Below are 22,067 nucleotides of genomic sequence, written 5' to 3' on the forward strand. Positions count from 1 at the left end.
CCTCCCAAAGTGCTTAGGTTACAGGCATGAGCCACTGTGCCCAGCAAAAAGAAGTATAATATTATCCTCATCTCATTTTTAAAAATGAGGAAATGGGGATTTAAAGATGTTTTTAAAAACAGATACCCATGACCTCAGAGCTAGTAAATGATGAGGGTGGAAAGAAAACCCCATTCTCCCCTTCCAGATCCCATATATAGGCCATTTTAAGTAAAGTATTACCAAACTAGCTCATATCTAAAAAGGATAACCACGGCATTGAAAATATAAAGAAATGAACTTTTAAGGGAAAAGGAAAATGCTTAAAAATGGGAAGATGTCTTTGCGGGACACCAATAGCTATCATTAGACAGAAGAAATGCAGCATAAGAAGGTGTTTGGGTATACTTTATACTGCATTAGCGCAGGGTCAACAAATTTTTTCTATAAAGGGCAAATGAGCTTTGGGGGCCATATGGTCTCTGCTGCCGCTACCAGACTCTGTCACTGCAGCGTGAAAGCAGACATAGACCGTATGTTAATGAATGGGTATGACCAGGTGCCAATAAACCTTTACAGAAACAGGTGGCAGGTTAGATTGGGCCCCCAGGCTGTGGTTTGCCAACTCCTACATTAGAAGGTTTAACAAGCCTTTTCAAATGGGAGTAGAGGGAAATCTAGACTTCATAGAAGAAAAAAAATCTTTAAAGTGTGCATTGGCCTCCTTTCAGATCCTTCAACTAATAATGCTCATTCTTGTCTCAGAGTCTTTTTCACATGCTGTTATCTCTCCGTGGAATCCTCTTCCTGTTCCCCTTCCCCTGGCTAATTCTTACTCCTTGTTTGGATCTCAGCCTGAAGATTGCACCCTCAGATAAGCTGCCTTGAACTGAGCAGGACATTTCATGTGCTCACAGAACCCTGCCATTCTTTGAAGTGCCAAGCACAATTATAATGGCAATAATGATGCATGACATTGTTTGTTTAAGGATTATTCCCCCGACGACGGCTGTGTGGAAGATGCTGTTGATGGCCTGCCTCATAGCCCCTTGGCCCAACTGTGAGTTCAGGTGGCGATGGTCCCCATATGTGTACAGCACCATCTCAAGTGCTGCTACTCTGTCTGAGGGCTTTCTCCAGCCCACGTATTGGGCAGACCATATGTGTCAGTGATTTAACACTCCCATGGGAACTCTTGGTCAGTGAAGGATGGGAATTGGAGTCTAAATACCCTAGCTTCCCCTCTTCTCCATGCAACAATTTGAAAGCACATGTATGGTTCCCAGTGGGATTGAATTCCAGATGTCCACAGATGTAACCTTCTCATTAACAACTCTTTTTGGCTTTCTCCCTTGCCTCACTCTTCCCTACTCTCTCACTTGTGCTTTCTGCATCACTTTCCAAATAAACAACCTGCACGTGTCTTTGTCTCAGGAACTTCTGTGGGAGAACTCAAACTAAGATAGGAAATGCATCTATGATGTTCATACCTTCATCTCCAGATTCCAAGATTTAGGCTTTGGGGCTGGTCCCTAATCTGCTGTTAATAAAGATATGAACAAACACTGGAAGAATCTGCACAACAGTGGAGGCAATAATTGTTTCTCCAAGTAGCGAGGGTTCCGTTACTGGAAGTGAGCAAGTACAGACACAAGTTAACCACCCACAGTATAGTGGATACTGGGGACCTCCAAATGTATTTTTAGGCCCACATACTTATCCTCCAATGTCTGGGAACACTGGCTGCTGATGGCTCACAGCTGCTTCCCTCCCTAGGAACTGCCCTGCTTTCTACTTGGGGATGGCCCACAGTCAATGGTTTGCTGATGTGGGGATGTAAAAACTTGGGGTCACATTGTCTCCAGCTGGGACAATTCTGAAGGTTCATCTCAACTCCAGAGCTCCCTGTTGAATTGGCTAAAGCCTCTGTAGTAACTGCATTGCTGGTCGGCTTCTCCCCCTGCCAAATCCTGCTTTTTTCACTTCTTAAGTTGTATCTCCTGAGAACACAGCCCAGTATACTATCTTCCTGCAACTCCCCGTCTTAGAGCTTAATCTAAGACTCAGGGATGTCAAAGACAGGATTCTTCCATTTGTGGGAATTTCAGTTCCGATGTGTTGATTTCAAGTGAGGAAGCACAGGAAGCATTTGCAAAACTGGAAAGGGCCCCAGCAATTGTCACTGATGTTTATTATTCCTCTCAATGCCCAGGGGCTCTGATAGCAGCACCTGTAAGACGCCTCACTGCGTGATGGTGTTTTAATTGTTCCACCTGTAGACTTATTAGGAGCTTGGTTACATTTCCTTCTTGTTGGTTTGGTGTTTGCAGTGGATGACTGCGGGCCGGGGCATTCTGCACGCCGAGATGCCTTGCTCAGAGGAGCCAGCCCATGGCCTACAACTATGGGTTAATTTGAGGAGCTCAGAGAAGATGGTGGAGCCTCAGTACCAGGAACTGAAAAGTGAAGAAATCCCTAAACCCAGTAGGGATGGTGTGACAGTTGCTGTCATTTCTGGAGAAGCTCTGGGAATAAAGGTAAGCCAGTTGTGTCTATCTAACCTGAGGCATGCAGTGACATAAGGCTGGCCCCTTCTGGGTTGTCAGCTCTCACTAAGTTTACCAAAATTCATGTCCCATGGGATGGACTTGAATCATAGGTGTCAGAGTAAGTGCAACCTAAGAAAACTCAGAAATTTTTGCTGCATACAAACCCATAGAGTTAGGAAAATTACAAGAAAGCAAGCTCATATATAGTTTGGTCAAGAGCAATTTTCAAAGTATGTCTTAATGTGTGTGCTGATTTAGCCTAATTCCTTTCACTTGTAGTGCAGCTTTATGCTTTAAATTGTAGCTCCTCAGTACAGCAAGGTTGCTACCTTTAAGAAACAACCAAAAAGCAAGACCAAACTCCCCTTCACAAAGATTTATGTCAATTACTGATGCTTAACTTAGTAATGTAAGGAAAGCACACTACTACATTGCAGAAAGTTTATTTTTAAATTTTAACTTGACAGTTTGTCTAACCCATACATGACATGCCCTGTACATTCTTTTCAACTGGAACTTTATACTCTTTGGGTTTATAGTCTCACCTTTTTGATCGAATAAATCAATTTAGGCTAAAGATTATGGATATATTTGTGGGAGGAAAGGGGTGGGGCAAACGCCATGTTAATTGCACACCAGAACTGCTTCTGGGGAGGATAAGATTCCTCACACCCACCAATTTGAGGTAGTGGCAAGCTGGGTAGTGTACTCTCTGAGGTGGGGTTTCCCAGAAGCAGACCCTGAGATGAAGATTCCCATGCAAGTGACTTTTGAGTAAGTGTTCCTAGGAGAACAGTAAAAGGAATCAGGACAAATTGGGGGAGGAAGTGAAGCAAGGCTGCCATCTCAGGCAAAGTCCTGAAGAGGGTGGCTTTACCTTGATCCTGCAAGGCACTTTGGAGGATCAACGTGCCTCAGAGATGTCCGAGCCCATCCCTGGCAATGGAGCTGGGCTTTCATGCTCCCTTACCCAATGGTCATTAGTTATAGCCATTAACTTTGAGGTGGAGGCACAGAAAGGGTTAAAAGGGATCTGAAGGGATCTGAAGGGATCTGGGAGAAGTCCTGACATCGGATACTACACATGGAACCTGGCACTGAGTGAATCAAGATAATGGGAGTTCCTCTGCCATTCTCCCAGTGCACAACCAGCACTTAAAACTATTTAAAACTAACTTCTGTAAATTTTATTTTTTTGATGTGCACCATCAGGGTTAATGGCTTGGCAGTGACTACTAACCAACCACTCAATGGGATGCATGGGATGGTTAACAGATTGGTCATAGTTGGCCGGGCGCAGTGGCTCACGCCTGTAATCCCAGCTCTTTGGGAGGCCAAGACGGGCGGATCACGAGGTCAGGAGATCGAGACCATCCTGGCTAACACAGTGAAACCCCGTCTCTACTAAAAATACAAAAAATTAGCCGGCTTGGTGGCGGGCACCTGTAGTCCCAGCTACTCGGAAGGCTGAGGCAGGAGAATGGCGTAAACCCGGGAGGCGGAGCTTGCAGTGAGCCCAGATCATGCCACTGCACTCCAGCCTGGGCGATGGAACGAGACTCCATCTCAAAAAAACAAAAAAACGATTGGTCATGGTTATTGGTTGGGACTTACCAGTTTTTGTATTTCCTGAACTATAACCAAAGTTTTACTGTTTTTGTTTTTGTTTTTTTTACCTCTACCCTGCCTAGGTATATGGATTGTTCTGTTTTGTGTTTCTAATGCAAACAAAAGTAATTGAATACCATACTTTGCCATTGGAAAAAACCCTTTGTTGTGTTTCTGTGACTCGTTTCTGTTTTGCCGAGCATTGGTCAGTGAGTGCCCTTTTCAGCTGTTTGTGAAGAGTTTCCTTCCCTTGAGCTCTGCAGAAGAGGGTTAAGATCCTGTGAGGACTTCCTGGTGTAGCAGCAAAAGATATTGTTGGGTATAGTGTCAGGCAGAGCGGTCTAAAGGGAGCTGAATTAATACAGATATGAAGCTGCTCACTGCATCTCACATGGTATTTTCATTCCCTGTTTCCAGGACTCTAAGGTTTTAGGGACATGCCTTTAGGGGATACTGAGATGGATAGTAGAGGGCAAGAAGCCCCCCTCTGTTTCAACCAAAGCACAAGACTTTGCCCAATTTCATATATTGTAATTGTCCATAAGATTTGATTTAGAAAAAGAGTCAAACTGTTGGCAGTTCAAAAGAGAACTCAGACCAGTGATTTAGTAGATTAGCAAAGCCAGTGATATCACGAATCCTTAGAGTTTACAACTACTTCTCATTTACAGAAATTGTAAGGCAATTTAAGGTTGGAGCCAGTAAAGCACTTTCAAGCAGCAGACCGTGTGGTCTTGTAATCACAGCCAAGGATAAGAGACCAGAGGTAATGTTTTAACTTTGTAAAATAATGTCTTAGTGTCTGCCAGCTTCTGTTATTTCTTTTTGTTGAGTAAAATCTCTGAAGTGAATTATATTCTCCTAAGTAAATGATCAGTCCTTCTTATGAGTGAATTTTAATAATAACGCCTCTTGGAACTATGGGCAGCATTAATTTAGATTTCAGGAGGCAGCGTGGTGCAGTGGTTACCAGCATGGACTCTGGAGATAGAATGCCTAGGTTAGAATCCTTACCATGAACTAGCTGTGTGGCTTTGGGCAAGCCAGTTAACTTCTCTGGACCTCAGTGTCTCATCTATTAAATAGGGTATTTTGCAAAGATTAAGTGACTTTTTATACATTAAACTCTCAGAATAGTGCCAGACACATTGTAAGCACTACGTAAGTGGCAGTTATTATTTTGATTAATTATGGTAACTTGAACAGGAGCTGGGCTGAGATTTATGTCTGCCATCTAAGCTAAAGGGATTTGCTGTGATTTGGGAAAGGTGATTAACCTGCACTCAAGAAAGGACACCAGTAAGAGTCATTTTAAAGATGGGGAGCAACTGGCCATTTCTTTGTGGGTCTCATAAGAAACATCGTTGTGCACATCTGAAGCCTTAATATCTGATCAGCAAGGAATGACTGGGTCTTCAAAGGTCTAGACCTACCATAAAAAGAAACTGAAGATTGTTTTGCATCAGGAAGATAATTTTAAGTTAAATGACAAGGTGAGGCTGAGAATATATATTTCAAGAGATTAATGTATTTACAACCAATACAGAATCAACAACTTCCATCTCCACAACTAAAATATCTAGAAAATGGAATTAGCGATCATTTCAACTTTAATATTCATGTGAATTACCTGAGGGTCTTGATAAAATGTAGACTCTGATTCAGCACATCTGAGGTGGGGTCTAAGAGTCTACATTTCTAACAGTCTCCCAGGTGATGCCAATACTGTGGTCTGGGGACCACTCTTTCGAACATGCATAATGGGCATGGGATCCAAGACACAGGAGTTTACCCATCTTGAGAAATCATTTGATTAAGCTCCTATAGAAGATGTCAAATGATCTGGTACTGTGGATTTTGGCAAATCTTATTTAGCTTTTCTGGACCTCAGTCCAGACATCCACAAAAAAGGTGTGTGTGGGGGGGTTTGTATAAGATACTGTTGCTTTTATGAGCAACAGAACTGTTTTTTTGATACTACCAAGGGTAGCTGTATGCCTGTTTCCCAGGTTGTATGTGTCTGAGCATTTATTCAACGCTTGGAAAGCCAAAGCAGAACAAGATTCTGCCAGGACAGCATGGTCAAAAGTGAAGACTGAACAGGGAGAAAAGGTTAAAATGGCATAGTTTGAATAGTTCCTGTCACTTTTGGAAGGTCACAATCACATGTTTATTTCATGAAAGTATGAAATTCTCCAAACCCCATTCCATCTTTATCAGACAACCAATCAGCAATATTTATTGCCAGCTCTCTTTGGGACACAATTCTTTTTCCAAAAACACGCCTCTACTTGCCTCCTGCTACTCTAAATTCTGTTGTCAGAACCAAACCTTGAGGAGGCCTCAGCCCCACTGGGGTTAGAGAAAGGCTATCTGGAACCAGATGGCCTTGGTTCAAGGCCAGCTCACCACTGACTCACTCTGAAGAAGTCACTTAAGATTGCTGTGCCTCAGTGTTCTCATCTGTAAAATGGAGAAGATTATAATGACCCAGCTCAGAGGGTTGCTGGGAGAATTAGGTTGGCTATTACTTGTAAAGTACTTAGAACTGGTGCAGAGTAAGCCCTGTATAAGTGGTTGCTCTTTTCACTTCCATACAAAATCTTTGGGCAGTTTTCATGTGGCCTGCAAATGTAACCAAAAGAATCTTTCTTCTGATGGTCAGTCTGTATATTCATGTGTTGGATGATAACCAAATTTTAAAAAATCTAATTTTCAAAAATGCCTGCTAAACATCTCATGTAATTCACTCAGATCGTACCACTGTGCACTTAGCACCAGAAACAATGCCTGAGACATAAAAGATGATCAATACATATTTTCAGATGAGTAAATGAAATCATTAAAATATACATGGATGCTGGAATAAGAGAAATGAAGGTAAAGTAGTAAGAAGATAGACAATATAGGGATTAGGAATGAGTGAAATAAGCTTAAAATGAGCTTGCTAAAAAGTTAAGAGAACAATAAAATTAGCTAAATTATATGTTAAAATAAAATAAGCTATTTAAGGGATTAGGAAGTAAGGAAATAAAAACCAGATTGATCTTTTTTTTTTTTTTTTTCTTTAAATGTGGACTCTTTTGCAGGACCCAAATTGTTCTTGCAGGTTTCTTCAAGCAGTGATAATAATGGTGAACAGAGGTTCAGAGGCTTGTGGTTCCCCTTGGGAGTCCATAGGCAGGTGTCTTCTTATCTGCTTTAGCTTCTTCCATGTGGCTTTTCAGGGCATGGCTTGAGCTCCAGAATAGTGGATATACTTACCAGCTTTCTAGGCATTTCTTGTGGGTATCTCCCCTCCCTTGCCGGTTTAGCTCTACAAGCATTGGAAGACCCCATGTCCCTCGGGCAATTCTTTCCTAGTCAACAAGCAACCTGCCCACTAATCAGCGTCTGTTGGTTGTGGGTTGACAAGTAATTTATAATCAAGCCTATAATAATCCCCTGTGATTTGGAGGGCTGATGGAGTCTCCTGGCTACAGCAAGCCACTGGTGCACACACACGATTTTTCCTGTACCAGAACTAGAGAGAAATAGCTGCCCAGGACATTTTCCAGGTGTTGCTTTCATCCAAGAAACTTTTAGGGGCTGGATGTTATTTGAAACACTTTATCACCAAAATGCAATTTTGTCAGTGTTCCTTCTACCTTACCTTGATTAAAAATATATTTTATGTGGCTTTTAGGGAATTACTTTTATAGCACATGCAAATGGCAGTGGGTTTTGGGCAATCAGAATACTGGAAGGTAAACTTAAAACATTTTTGCATCTTTGTAAATGCAGAACATTTTCAGGGGAAATTTGACTTCTTTGATTATATTGGGCACATTTAAGGAGCTCCTCCCTCACCTGCCTTCCTGCATTTGCTTCTGTCCACTGTGTGATGTGGAGAGAGTTAGGATCTTCCCATAGGAGGCTGCTCTTTTCTTCTCAGGCTCAGGAGAACATTATTTCGGAGTAGCATTAAAAAAAATGTTATATTGTAGAAACAGGTAACATATACACACACACTTTTTTTGCCTTTGAAATATTCCAGCAAGTTCATGGATCTAGCTAAAAAAAAAAAAAATCACAGATATTCTCCTAATGGCAGAGAGTATGAGAGGGGCACGGGGTTTCTGACATACGGAGCTTGAGTCAACAGGCTCCAGCTGTCCCAGAGAGCAAGCAAAGGGAAAACAACACTTGCTCGGGAAGGAATTCTCCCTCCCAAAGACCTCTCTTTTAATTTATTGTATTTATAAATCAGAGCGCTCTGTGATAGATTTAAAAACTGGACATTTCACAAATGTTCCCTTTGGGGTGAGGGTAGCAGGGATAAGGATGGACCTGAAACTTCTTTCAGTATGTCTTTTAATTTTTACTTTTGAAAGATAGAAATGCTTACATATTTAAAATATCAAGTTAAACCAGAAAAGAAAAAAGAAACAAGTCTTAAAATCAAAAACAAATAGAAACAAGTGAAGAAGCTAAAACTGGTGCAAAGATACTGGCAACATAACCACACAGAGAAAACATTCATTTGAAGGGCTTTTAAACATGATTTCCTGGCTGTACATTTTAGTGGGATATATTCTAAAGACAAAAAGAACAGCAAAAAATACTTTAAACTTTACTCCATAGTTTTTGTTGTTAGTGTTGGTTTTATAATTTCATAACAAGTTAATGTGTATTATGAAATAAAACAAATTAGTAAATTTGTTAATGTTTATAGGAATAAAGATTTTCAGTATAAGAAAAATGGATACAAATATACAAGAGCTAAGAAAAATACTGTAATATTCATTGTTAAATTCAACATTAAATGGACATTTTAAAACAGTGGATGGCCATTATTTCTTTGAGGCAGTTTCTGGAAACAATATGATTTGATCATTTTTGGAGTCCAAGATTTTTGATGGTGCAATATATGTTTCTTTCTGATAACAACTCCATTCTCCACTGATTATTTCCATTGATGATTTTATGGTTCATGTTTAATTAAATGCTATGAGAAGTGCTTTAAAAAGTTCTACCTAAGAAATTCACAATCACCCTAATGAGTTCTGGTGAAATTCCCCTTTTAAGACATTCTATAACTATATTTTAATGGATAGATAGGGGGAGAAAGTAAAGGAAGTATCCACATGAATCAGAGAGCTTCCTGGTCTCTTTTTGACACAGGGCAAGGGAGGAAGCAGAACATTTTCTGCAAAATACTGTAGAAAAAAGGGGTTGAGGATTTCCCCATCTTCATCTCCTTGCTTCTGTGCACCAAGGTCCAACCCAGGTCCCCTCTCTTTGGTGCAGCCTTCTCAGCTGTCCTGGCCAGCAAGCATTTCAACTTCTGCCAAGATCAACACAGCCATTCCGTCTTCATAACTCTTGAGATTTTGGGGCTGATGGCATTTAATTTACACGTCCCATTTCTCCTTAATTCCTATTAGGCACCTGCTGCGTGTACGTCATGCAGTTCCCTGGAGATACAATGTGAATAAGATACAACCAGTGTCCTCAAAAATGCTCACAGTCTAGCTTGGGAGAGAAACCAGCAAACAACAGTAGTATAATGTGACACAGGAAACACGAAAACAGCAGTATGTGGAAATCTCATGATACTCCAGAATAGGGAGAATCAATTCTGCTCGTGTGGATGGAGCAAGGGAAAGAAAAGAAAGTTTGGGCAGGGATCACGTCTTGTAATGGCTTGTATAAAGACTTGGATAGTAAGAGTGCAGTACCTATTTAGGCATCCTGATGCAGGCTGCATAGGCAACCACATACTTGTGGAGTTGTGGCAGGGCAAGAGGAAGGAAATGATGCAAAATATGGGGATGGAGAAAAACCCAAGTCTGTCTACTTCTGGATTTTGCCTAAGGCCAATATTTGTTGCATGCATATTCTTGCATCCTTCTCTCACAAGGTTTTAAATAGCAGGGCATGAGGTTAAGGTGCAGTGGCCTCCCGAGCATGCTATATGCAGTCCATCTCATCTCAGGTTTCCTGAAGCAGTTTATTCTATGGGATGTGCCTGCCACAGGCCATGTAGCCTCAGCAGATGATCAGCAACATTCCACAGACAAGTGCAAAACTTGGCTTGGATTCACTGTTGAGAATAGGCACAATTAGGTCTGTTAGTCTTGTTTAGTAAATAGGAAGACACCAAAGAAATGTACCCAGCAACTTCAAAGAACTTGTCTCGTGGTAGGCAGCCATAGTTGGCACTTCATTTGCAGTTAGGAATGTGCAAATAAACAGTGGCCAGGATCTGCTCAAATCAGCTGGACAAAAGCTCGCTCTTGCCCAGGGCAGCCCACTCACCCCAGAAATACCATTCTTGGTGTGTACAAAGGGTGCCAGATGTTCTTATTCATTCACGATGTCCCTGCTGACCTAATCCCTAAGAAGTACATTCCAGTCGTGGCGACAAGCCCTCCCCTTCCAGTGAATGAAGAATGGATAGGTGCACTTTTAAACCAGAAGTAACACCCTGTGCCATTCATACTTTGTTGGCCCTAGTGATCAGGATTGTAACTTAGCAGGGAAATTTAGACTAAGAGCATAATAAAAGCTATTAAAAAAACCAAGGTGTCAACTTCAATAAAGGCTAGTGGTCACTTTAGTATATTATTGTAATCAATTCCATGGCCATCAAGACTTGTCCATTTAGGATATAGTACGTCTTTTCCCAGGAACACATTACATATTTTTTCTAACCACAGAAAAAAATGCAGGACAGCTTCAGAGAGCTGTCTTGAGACTCTTGCGTGTTGCATTAAAAACTGAGCTCTTGTGGATATAAATGAAGTGGATGTCAGTATTTTAAAAACTGGTATCAGCGGCCGGCCTTGGTGGCTCACGCCTGTAATCCCAGCACTTTGGGAGGCCAAGGCAGGCAGATCACGAGGTCAGGAGATCGAGACCATCCTGGCTAACGCGGTGAAACCTCATCTTTACTAAAAATGCAAAAACAAAATTAGCCAGGCGTGGTGGTGGGCGCCTGTAGTCCCAGCTACTCTGGAGGCTGAGGCAGAAGAATGGCGTGAACCCGGGAGACAGAGCTTGCAGTGAACTGAGATCGCGCCACTGCACTCCAGCCTGGGCCCTGGGCGACAGAGTGAAACTCTGTCTCAAAAAAAAAAAAAAAAAAAAAAAGAAAAAAACTGATATCAGCATATATAAAACTATGCTGTTGATAGCTGCAAACACAGTACTTTATTTTGACCAAAGCAGAAATCCTTTGGATCATGTAGCTTTTGAATAATTTGATCAAGCTCACACTCAAATGTGTTGAGCAAATTCAGGTTCAGATAAAATTCTGATTACTGGAAGCAGTAGAAGTTTATAATATGTAAATTATATCTCAATAAATCTGTTTTGAAAAAGAATTCTACTCCTGTGGACAGGTATAGGTACTCCAAGATAGCGAAGTATTTAGACATTTCAACTCAAATGAGCTCTAAATCATTGATAGTAACAATTAAAGGAATAGCATGTTCTGTCATAAAAATCACAGGGAATCTTTTTTTTTTTTTTTTTTTTGCCATCCATTACAGATCCAGGGGCTGTTCAGTATTCCTTTGGCTTAGTAAAATGAAATGAGGTAACTGATACTATAGTTCAGTTGAGTTCAGCAAACATTTACTGAGGACCAGCTGCATGCAAGACCCTATAGAGGTATGAAGGAGAAAAGGTGAAAAAATCAGGGGGCTGGATGGATGCAATTGAAGGGACAGACATACAAACTGATAGCATGAGTATACTGTGGTGAGTCAGCACACTAGAAATCATGGCAAGCTAATGGGAAAGCAGAGGAGGAGGCTCAGTCCAATCTGGAGGACCAAGAAAAGCAGGCCTAAGTCTAAAGGAGAAAACTGACCTGGCAAAGAAGGGTGGGATGTCTAGATCAACTCGTTAGGGTTATTTGAATAACCTCGTTATTTGAATAACTCGTGAGTCTTATTCAACTCATGGCTCTGGACAGCTTTGAATATGGCCCAACACAAATTTGTAAACTTTCTTAAAACATTGTGAGATTTTTGTTTGTGATTTTTCTTTTCTTTTAGCTCATCAGCTATCACTTGTGTTAGTGTATTTCATGTGTGGCCCAAGACAATTCTTCTTCCAGTGTGGCCCAGGGAATCCATCTTGGCCACCCCTGGTCTAGATGGTGCAGAAGGAGACAGCATGGGTAGAGGTGTTTCTGCACAGAGGTGTGAAACAGTGTTCAGTGGTATAAACCAATGCTTTAAGAAGGCCTTCAAAACACACGTTCATTTTCTTAAGTATGAAAATCGGAAAAGTTCTTATCTTTCCTATGTAAAATGTGTCTGGTAATTTGTGTGTTTCTCTCTCTTAGTTTTGTAAACTTTTCAAGTTTATTCTCTTTTGTTTTTAGAAGTATCTTGAATATACTGATGACATTTCACCTGGGCTAGTTGCTCGTGTGTGTTCTTTACCTTTTACCTCCCTCCCCGAGCCAACAAAACTAAAACAGAATTCCACAAACACAATGCTCTCACGATGCCATCTATTGGAGTCTTTTGTATCGAGAATATGGCTGTTATGTTTAGAATACAATATGGACTGATTAAGGTCTGGCTCCTCCAGGTTTGTTGAGAAATAAAACAATGACAATTTACCTCTTTTTCATAAAGTCTTAAAGCCCCCTTGCTCTCTTTGTTTTATTATTATTATTATTATTATTTTACTTTAAGTTCTAGGGTACATGTGCAGAACTGCAGGTTTGTTACATAGGTATACATGTACCATGTTGGTTTGCTGCACCCATCAACTCGTCATTTACACTGGGTATTTCTCCTAATGCTATCCCTCCCCCAGGTCCCCATACCCCGACCAGCCCTGGTGTGTGATGTTCCCCGCCCTGTGTCCAAGTGTTCTCATTGTTCAAGATGATAGTTTTTAACATTATGGAAGGAAACCATGATGGTCATAATTTTTCTACCCTAGATCAACTATAAATAGCAATTGGAGAAATTTAAATTTTTTAAAGGAAGCCATTTTGATGTCCAGAACAAGGCTCTGCTGTCCCACTGCCTTCAGTCACCTGCCTCTGATCCATTTTCTTCTCATCTCTGGGCTCTAAGAACAATGCTGGCTTCCCCACCCGACCTCCCACCCCCACGTGTTATTCTCTAGTTACAAAGAAGGGATACACGGGACAGAGGGAGAGCTGGACAGTGAAAAGGAGGAAGAAAAATAACGTGACACCGTTTCTGCACCATCTTGGTTCCTTTAACATTGATTTTTGGGCCTTTCCACCCTGTCTCCACCAAACAGATTTCTTGTAGACTGCTCCCTGCCTCTGTTTCGTTAGGTTTTCTGCCAATTGAGTCCCTCAGCCAGATTCTTTTCCTCAGCAGCCTCCACTCCTGGCTGTGGCAGTTCTGCTTGTCAGGAGTCAGTACCCAGCTATGATTTTGTCTGCCTTGGGAGACTTTGAGTGTCTCTAAGTAACTACCAAGACTTGGCTGGTGGATTTTCCCAGCATCAGATATGAATTTGAAGCCATCTGTTACACGTCAGTCCAAAAGAAGTTTTGAGCAAGAGTTCTGCTGACTGTCATTAAGTGTTTTCGTAGGTTTTAACCGACAAAGTCTGTCAGCCCAACAAAAGCAGACCAGTTTATTGAAGAGGGCCTAGAATTCGGTGGAAGCCAAATGTAGAGAGTTGAGGTTGAGAAGACCAAAAGACAACACAGGCATACCCCAGAGATATTGTGGGTTCAGTTCCAGATCACTGTAATAAAGGGAATATTGCAATAAAGCGAATCACACATTTTTTTTGCTTCCAAGTGCATATAGAAGTTAAGTTTACACTATTTTGTAGTCTGTTACGTGTGCAATAGCATTATATCTAAAAAAGTACATACCTTAATTAAAAAATACTTTTGTTGAAAAATGCTAATGATCATCCGAACCTCCAGCACGTCCTAATATTTCAGGTGATGGAGAATCTTGTCTCAGTGTTGATGGGTGCTGACTGATTAGAGTGGTGGTTGCTGAAGGTTGGGGTGGCTGTGGCAATTTCTTAAAATCAGACAACAATGTTATTTGCTGCATTGATTGACTCTTTGTTTCACGAAAGATTTCTGTGTAGCATGTGATGCTGTTTGATTATATTTTACCCACAGTAGAACTTCTTTCAAAATTGGAGTCAATTCTCTCCAACCCTGCCACTGCTTTATCAACTGAGTTTATGTGATATTTTAAAACTTTTATTGTCATTTCCACAATGTTCACAGCATCTTCACCAGAAGATCCCCTCTCAAGAAACTACTTTCTTTGCTTTTCGATAAGAATCATCTCCTCATCTGCTGAAGTTTTATCATGAGCTTGTAGCAATTCAGTCACATCTTCAGGCTCCACTTCTAATTCTAGCTCTCTTGCTATTTCCACCATATTTGCAGTGACTTCCTACACTGAAGTCTTGAACCCCTTAAAGTCACCCGTTAGTGTTGGAATCAACTTCCACCAAACTCCTGTTAATGTTGATATTTTGATCCCCTCCCATGAATCACAAATATTCTTAATGGCATCTAGAGCAGTGAATCCTTTCCCGAAGGTTTTCAGCTTACTTTGTCCAGATCCATTAGAGGAATCACCATCTACGGCAGCTATAGCCTTATGAAATTTATAATAATTATGATTATTATACTTATAATTAATAAAATAATTAAATTATTGAATATTAATTGTTAATAATATTATAATTAATTATAATAAGGAGTAATTTCGACTTTCAAGTCTTATTATTTCAGACTCGAAAGTCAAAATTACTCCTTGATCCATGGGCTGCTAAATTGATATTGTGTTATCAGGCAACATTAATCTCACACATCTCCATCAGAGCTCTTGGTTGACCAAATGCATTGTCAATGAGCAGTAATATTTTAAAGGAATTTTTTTTCTGAATAGTAGGGCTCAATAATGGACCTAAATATTCAGCAAACCATGCTGTACACAGAATAGCTTTCATTCAGGTTTTGTTGTTCCATTTCTAGAACACAAGTAGAGTAGATTTAGCATAGTTCTTAAGGGCCCTAGGATTTTTACAATGGTAAGTGAACATTGGCTTCAACTTAAAGTCACCAGCTGCATTAACCCCTAACGAGACAGAGTCAGCCTATTCTTTGAAGCTTTGAAGACAAACATCGACTTCTCCTCTCTAGCTATGAAAGTCATAGATGGAATCTTTCTCCAATATAAGGCTGTTTCATCTACATTGAAAATCTGTTGTTTAGTGTAGCCACCTTCATCAGTGATCTTAGCTAGATCTTCTGGATAACTTACTGCAGCTTCTCCATCAGCATTTGCTACTTTAGCTTGTACTTTTATGTTATGGATTTGGCTTCTTTCCTTAAACCTCAATAACCAACCTCTGCTAGCTTCCAACTTTTCCTCTGCAGTTTCCTTACCCCTCTCAGCCTTCACAGAAGTGAAGAGAGTTAAGGTCTTGCTCTGGATTGGACTTTGGCTTAAGGGAATGTTGTGGATAGTTTGATCTTCCATCCAGACCACTCAAACTTTCTCATATCAGCAATTAGGCTGTTTTGCTTTCTTATCATCTGTGTGTTCGCTGGAGTAGCACTTTTAATTTCCTTCAGAAACTTTTCCCTTGCGTTCCCAACTTGGCTAACTGGTGCAAGAGGCCTAGCTCTTGGCCTATCTCGGCTTTTGACATGCCTTCCTCACTAAGCTTAATCATTTCTAGCTTTTTATTTAAAGTGAGAGACACATGACTCTTCCTTTCTCCTGAACACATCGAGGCCATTGTGGGGTTGTTAACTGGTCTCATTTCAATATTGTTGTGTCTCGGAACAGGGAGACCCAAGGAGAGGGAGAGAGATGGAGAACAGCCAGTTGGGGGAGCAGTCAGAACACACATTTATCAATTAAGTTCGATGTACCTTATGTGGGCACAGTTTGTGGTGCGTCAAAACAATTTCGATAGTAACATCAAAGATCACAGATAATAGATATAGTGATAATGAAAAAGTTTGAAATGTGGCACGAATTACCAAAATGTGACACTGAGACGTGAGGTGAGCACATGCTGTTGGAAAAATGACACCAACAGGTTTGCTCAACGTAGGGTTACCACAAACCTTCAATTTGTAAAAAAAAAAAAAAAAAAAAAAAAAAATACATATATTTACAAAGCACAATAAAGGAAGTGTGATTAAAAAAAGGCATGCCTGTACAGCTTTCTTTCCCTCCCAAGTTCAGAACGAACTGAGAGGGAGACCGAGGAGTTGACCAGATAGGGATCCAAATATCATCTTTCTTACCAGTAAAATCTAGATAAAAGCACATGACTTATATCTGAGACCTGTTGGGCTTCTTAATACTTCCCGCACTTCATTAACCATGTCCAGGCAGAGGTGTACGCACAGTCACAGGCATCTTCTTCAGAGGCAGGCTTACCTCTTGACAGAAGAAGAGAGAAAGAGAAAGAAAGAAAAAGAGCCCAGAAGGGCGTGAGCTGAGCATACTCAGTCCCTTGAATTACTCTTACCAGCTGGATCCCACCTCCTGCCTCCCCCTCACCCTCAGGGATTAGTGAGAAAGGCAGAGAACAGCTGGCAGTATTGCCTCATGGGGCTATTAGGGAGGGGTCTGGAGGCTCCTTCAAACATTCCCTGATGTTTTTTTCTATTAACATATTAGAGTCGGACGCTTAGCCATGACTGCCCCCTCAAGGAAAGAGATGAGAAATTTATCAGTGTGAACCCCCTCACATAAAAACTAACTTCTGTTCTCTGGGATCAATTTTACCCCCAGAACGATCTGAAATGTATATGGAGAGTTTTTTGTTAAATTCACACCAAGGCATATCTGTCTTCTAGGCTGCACATTCATTTTATCTAAATATTAAAATATCACAAATTTGTACATAAACCTCTCCCATCATCAAACTTCTAAGACAAAAGTAAAGTTCTGATCGAAAACCCCTTGTCCTTATAAATCACATTAAAATAAATTAGAATTAAAATTACATTCTAAATAAGATGCCAAAGCATCTTTATCCAATTTTAACCCTGCTTTGCTTGGGTAGAATAAGGATTTTCTTTTTTCTTTATGAGCATCGTAGCCTGAGTTGCCTCCCCTGAACTGGATGTGACTCCATTAGGTCTGCCAAACTTGAATCCATTCAACCTCAATTCTCATTCGTTTCACTTTAGAAATAGTCCCAAAAGGTAATAAAAGACACATTTATCACAATACCAGTTTTGGTTCCGTGAAATTTTATTGTACAAGCAAATCTCCAAGTCCTAGAGCAGTTATATCTGCAGAGAATTGATGTACTTGGTCAGTCCAGAGTATTAACATAGTTGGGGAAACAAAACCATGTATCCATACCATCTCCACTCTCTGGGGGGAGACATTTCTGTCTTTGTGTAAGTTGTATGCTTGTGTTAGTGGTAACTCCAGGCACCAGATCTTAAGAAAATCCTGTACTCAACTATGGAAAGCTGATAAGAATATGAAGAAATGTTCCTTTCATCAATATGCAGAAAAATAGAAATTTGAATAATATGCTGCCACTTGACACCCTTCAAATTAAGAAAAAATACAAAGTTGGGTACTGTGAAGTGCTGGCAAGGATGGAAAGCAATGGAAACTTCATGTTTGGCAGGTGGATGTAACTGTGTTCATTGTGGAGGGCAAGTTGACATTACTCAGTGAAGCTAACACTGTATACAGGGTATGTCCCAGAAATTTCACTCCTAATATTTATTCCATCAAAACTTCACCAAGCAGACATATGGCAGTGGTCATCCCAGCATTGTGAGTAATAGAAAGGAGCCAGAGTTGATATAGGTGTTCACCACTGAGATAATGAATAAGTGAAATATGGTGGTTACGTATGATGGAATATAGCGTAGCTGCCAGAAGCAATGGGCTATATTCACTTGCAGTTATATTATTAACTCTCAGGAAAAAAAATGAGGAATAAATCAGAAAAGAAGCAGCTTAGCACACAATGCTACTCATTTTTCAAGGACACCCATCTATCTAAATAAATACACTGTGGGTAGATTGGAAGGATGTCTATTACATATGCTCAACTGAGAGCCAATGGGGAATGGTCTTGAGATGGGGGATGATGGGGGAAAATAACACAAAACAAGAGGGGTGCCCATGGATGTATGATGACTCTGTGCCATGGAATATAGTGTACAGCCAATTCAATTCCATGAACCAGGGCCAGAGAGAGAGAGAGAGAGAGAGAGAGAGAGAGAGAGAGAGAGATCTGTGTCTAACCCCGGCTTTTAACTTGGTTGGCAAAGGTGACCTCCTGTGTGGCTGATTTAGGGATTCTAAAAAGTCCAACATATGACAGAAAATCTTCCTGTCACGTTATTAAAACTGTACCATTAGAGTCCATCCTTCAACAGTATGAGGGATTGAAAGGAGCATAGGCTGTGGAGTCAAACACACCTGGGTTCAAATCTCAGCTCTGTTGTTTAATACATCTGTGACCTTGGGAAAATTATTTTGAGCCTTTATTTCCTCGTCTGCCAAGTGAGGATGATAATACACAGTCCTTGAGGGTTTTGTATGGTATTTAATGTGCCTAGCAACATAGAGGGTACTTAATAAATATTTCTTTCCTTTTCCCTTATCTTTTCTTCTCCCACATTCCCTTTTATCATTAGTCTTTACTGACAGCAAATCTCTAGAAATTCTTGGGTTGGGAAATGAAAATGGCCAACATCTTTTATGGGCTTATGAGGTGCTAAGTTCTAAGTCAGAGCTGTCTGATAAAAATATAATGGGAGCAACATGTAACTTCAGATTTCATAGTAAACATTTAAAAACTGAAATGAAACAGGTAAGATTAATTTTAATAGCATATTAAATCCAATATATCCAAAACATTATCATTGCAACATGTAATCAATATAAAATTATAATGAGATAGCTCGCACATTTTGTTACCAAGTCTTTGAAATCTAGTGTGTATTTTACACTTGCAGCACATCTGTGCAGACTGGCCACATGTCACGTGCCCAGTAGCCACATGCAGTGAGTGGCAACTGTATTGGACTGTGAAGTTCTGAGTTCTTTATATGTGTCAATTCTTTTAATTCTGATTCAACTTGGGTTCTCTGGAAAACAAAGCCCAAGGCAAGTATTATTTGCAATCCCAGGGCAGTGGGAGTGAAGGAGAAGGGAAGTGAGACAGATGCTTGGCCATGTAGGATGCCTGTTCAGAAAGCTGTACCTCAGAACTTTCTAAGGGAGCAAGAGTTTGTCTGTTGCCCCACATCTTCCATTCCTCTTTGGTCAGTTTGCCCATGGGGAGCTAATTCCCTGCCCTTCTGGTTTGTGTCACCCAACCCCTGCAGACAGCCTCTGAATAGGCCACATGTCCCATTCTATGGCTTGGATCTGTATCCAAATGTGGGCATGAAGAGAGAATCCAGAGCCTCAGTAGGTCGGTTGGGTCAAGCCCAGACTCTGGAGCTGTTGGAACTCCCACCACTGAGAGGACAATCAAGACGATGTCAGAACTTGACAGTCAGCTAGGAGAGGCCAAGGCATCTGGCAATGTCAGCAGCTGCAACAATGATGGCACTTACAGGTCTCCATAAGAGGCCAAGGGCTGAGGAGCTACAATGAGCCTGAGTGACTCTGAGGAGGCATGTGAAATGTATACAATTGAATTCTCACAACAACCTAATGAGATAGGGAACTGAAACAGTGAGATTAGCACCTTGCCTAGGGTTACACATATAGTAAATGACAAAACTGGGATTCTAACTGGATGGTCTGACTCAGGGTTTGTGCTCTTAATCACATGCTCACATAGGTCCTTCACCAGTTTGGCACAACCCAATAGAAATCAGATTTTTTGTTGAGAGAAGGTTTTGTCTTGGAAACTTTTAAAGACTGAAAAGGCTTAGGAGGAGAGATACATGTTGAAGCGTTCAAGAGGAAAATCTTGGCCCATCTGTGATTTTGCCAAGGATCTGACCACTCCCTATTTGCACAGGAATTCATGAATGATCCCTGACCTGAATTGAGGATATATACTGATCCCTTGCCTAGTGTTCCAGCCTTTCATCAGATTTGGTCAATTCTTCAATTTTTCTGAGCTGGTGCTGAACAGCAGGGAACTACCTCTCCTTTTGTTTGTGGATACACAGGAGGCCATATTCAATACTTTTAGGACCTATTTGAATACTATATTTAGATGGCTTGATGTGGTATATTTGGGGACTGGGGAGTTGATCAAGGAAGAGACAGTTTCATGAGAGGTAGTAACGTGCAAACTTTATTTGGGCAGTGCTCAGACAAGGTTGCATAAGAGGGAAAGTTCCTCATAGCTGGAGTTTTTCCAGAGACAGTGGCACAAGGCCACCACTCAGAAAGGAAATAGGGCAAGACACCTGAAGGAGTAGGGGAAATCAGAGAGAAGGATTACATGTCTAGGTGATATCACTCAACAGCAAGGTGAGGTTTCTCTGGATTAGAGAGCTCTGAAGGACATTAGCAGTTTGAGGTCTTATAGCTGGCTTGCAGATGTTGGTAATAGTTTATCTTATTTCTGGCTAGCAGATGTTGGGAATAGTTTCACAGTGTATATGAAGTAGGTAGGCTCTAAATGGCTAAAATTTTGTTCATTTTGGAATATATTTAAAGCAATTCGATGTGTGAAAATTGGAGTTTGGCATCAGTGTGCTTTGGGATAATGGTCCTATCCTAGTGTAAGGAAGTAACCAACATGGGGGCCATTTTCACCTAATATACAGGGGCTGTCTCTGGCCCATTTATATAGTAGTTGTACAGGAAACTTTCCATTCATTCATTCAGCTCTTCCATTGCCATAATGGTGTGTTAGGATATGAACAAAGTTCTTAGGGCAACACGAATCTAGAATTCCTGATAGAATGAGATGCTTTTCAAAGCAAACCACCACTGACTGTTCCATTTTCTTCTGGTACCTTCATTTGAATCAGAATGTCAGGTAGCAATGGATACCAAAGATAAGCTCTCCAACTCCACCACTTTGTAAATGAGAAAACGGAAACCCAACTAGGCAAAAAGTCTTTCCCAAGGTCACACAGCTCATTGTGGAAGAAGAACAGACCCAATCAGGTTTCCTGAATTTTTGCCCCATTTTCTTTGAACATTTCCCCTGCCTTAATCACACCATTCAGCCCTGGTGCATAAGTTTGCTGAGTGTATCTATCTCCAGTTAGGGAATGCTTTAGCGCATTTTCATGGAAGGAAGGTTCAAAATGACCATGTCTCTTTCTACTCCGAAAGGGTACCTTCAGGCACACGCCTCTGTAAGCAGACACCCCTGCCTGTCTGTGTCAGAACATCCTGCAAATGATCACGTAGAAGGAGCCCTAGACCATAATAAAGTCCCTCTTCATTAATTTTAGTCATAAAGTTGAAGAATCATATCTATAGGAAGGTATCCGTACTCAGAGCTCTATGAAATCTTTGCCAATGAGTTTCCCGTGTTACGTCTTGATGCACTTTCCTACGAGAACTCTTAAAAATATTCTAGTAAATAGCAAATGTAACTAATAAACATTAGAAGCTTTGTGAGGAATATTCTAGCTTTGGTTAATAGATTTGCTGACTCAGTCTTGGAATACATTACCCATGGATTGAAGTTAACAAATAGGAAGGCTCTGTGTTAGTCTATTTGGGGGCCATTTGTGGTTTTATTACACTGTTGCCTTTATAGGGTTATACATGGATTATTTATACAAGACATAGGAATTTGTTCTTTTTCTGGTTTGAATTTTCCAAGAAATTGGAACATCTGTAACCCAATTTCAGTCAAGGATGCTGACTCAAAGGGTGAAGAAATCAAAGTCCAGTTTCACAATTAACGTGTCTCTGGTTAAATTTCAGTACTGTGAGTCCCTGTCATCATCTTTATTCTCTTCCCCTTTAGTTCTTC

General features: G+C 40.7%; 1 protein-coding gene across 2 annotated transcripts in view; it reads left to right on the forward strand.

The window, feature by feature from the left end:
- Positions 1 to 22,067, forward strand: part of PIR (pirin (iron-binding nuclear protein)) — a 115,732-nt gene that overhangs the window by 42,411 nt on the left and 51,254 nt on the right. For both annotated transcript variants that reach the window (XM_011995536.1, XM_011995535.1), the window contains exon 5: positions 2,310 to 2,516. In XM_011995536.1, the coding sequence (XP_011850926.1) occupies positions 2,310 to 2,516 (207 nt within the window). The remainder of the gene's footprint in view (positions 1 to 2,309; positions 2,517 to 22,067) is intronic.

Source organism: Mandrillus leucophaeus, unplaced genomic scaffold (genome assembly GCF_000951045.1).
Source record: "Mandrillus leucophaeus isolate KB7577 unplaced genomic scaffold, Mleu.le_1.0 Scaffold490, whole genome shotgun sequence".
Taxonomy (NCBI): domain Eukaryota; kingdom Metazoa; phylum Chordata; class Mammalia; order Primates; family Cercopithecidae; genus Mandrillus; species Mandrillus leucophaeus.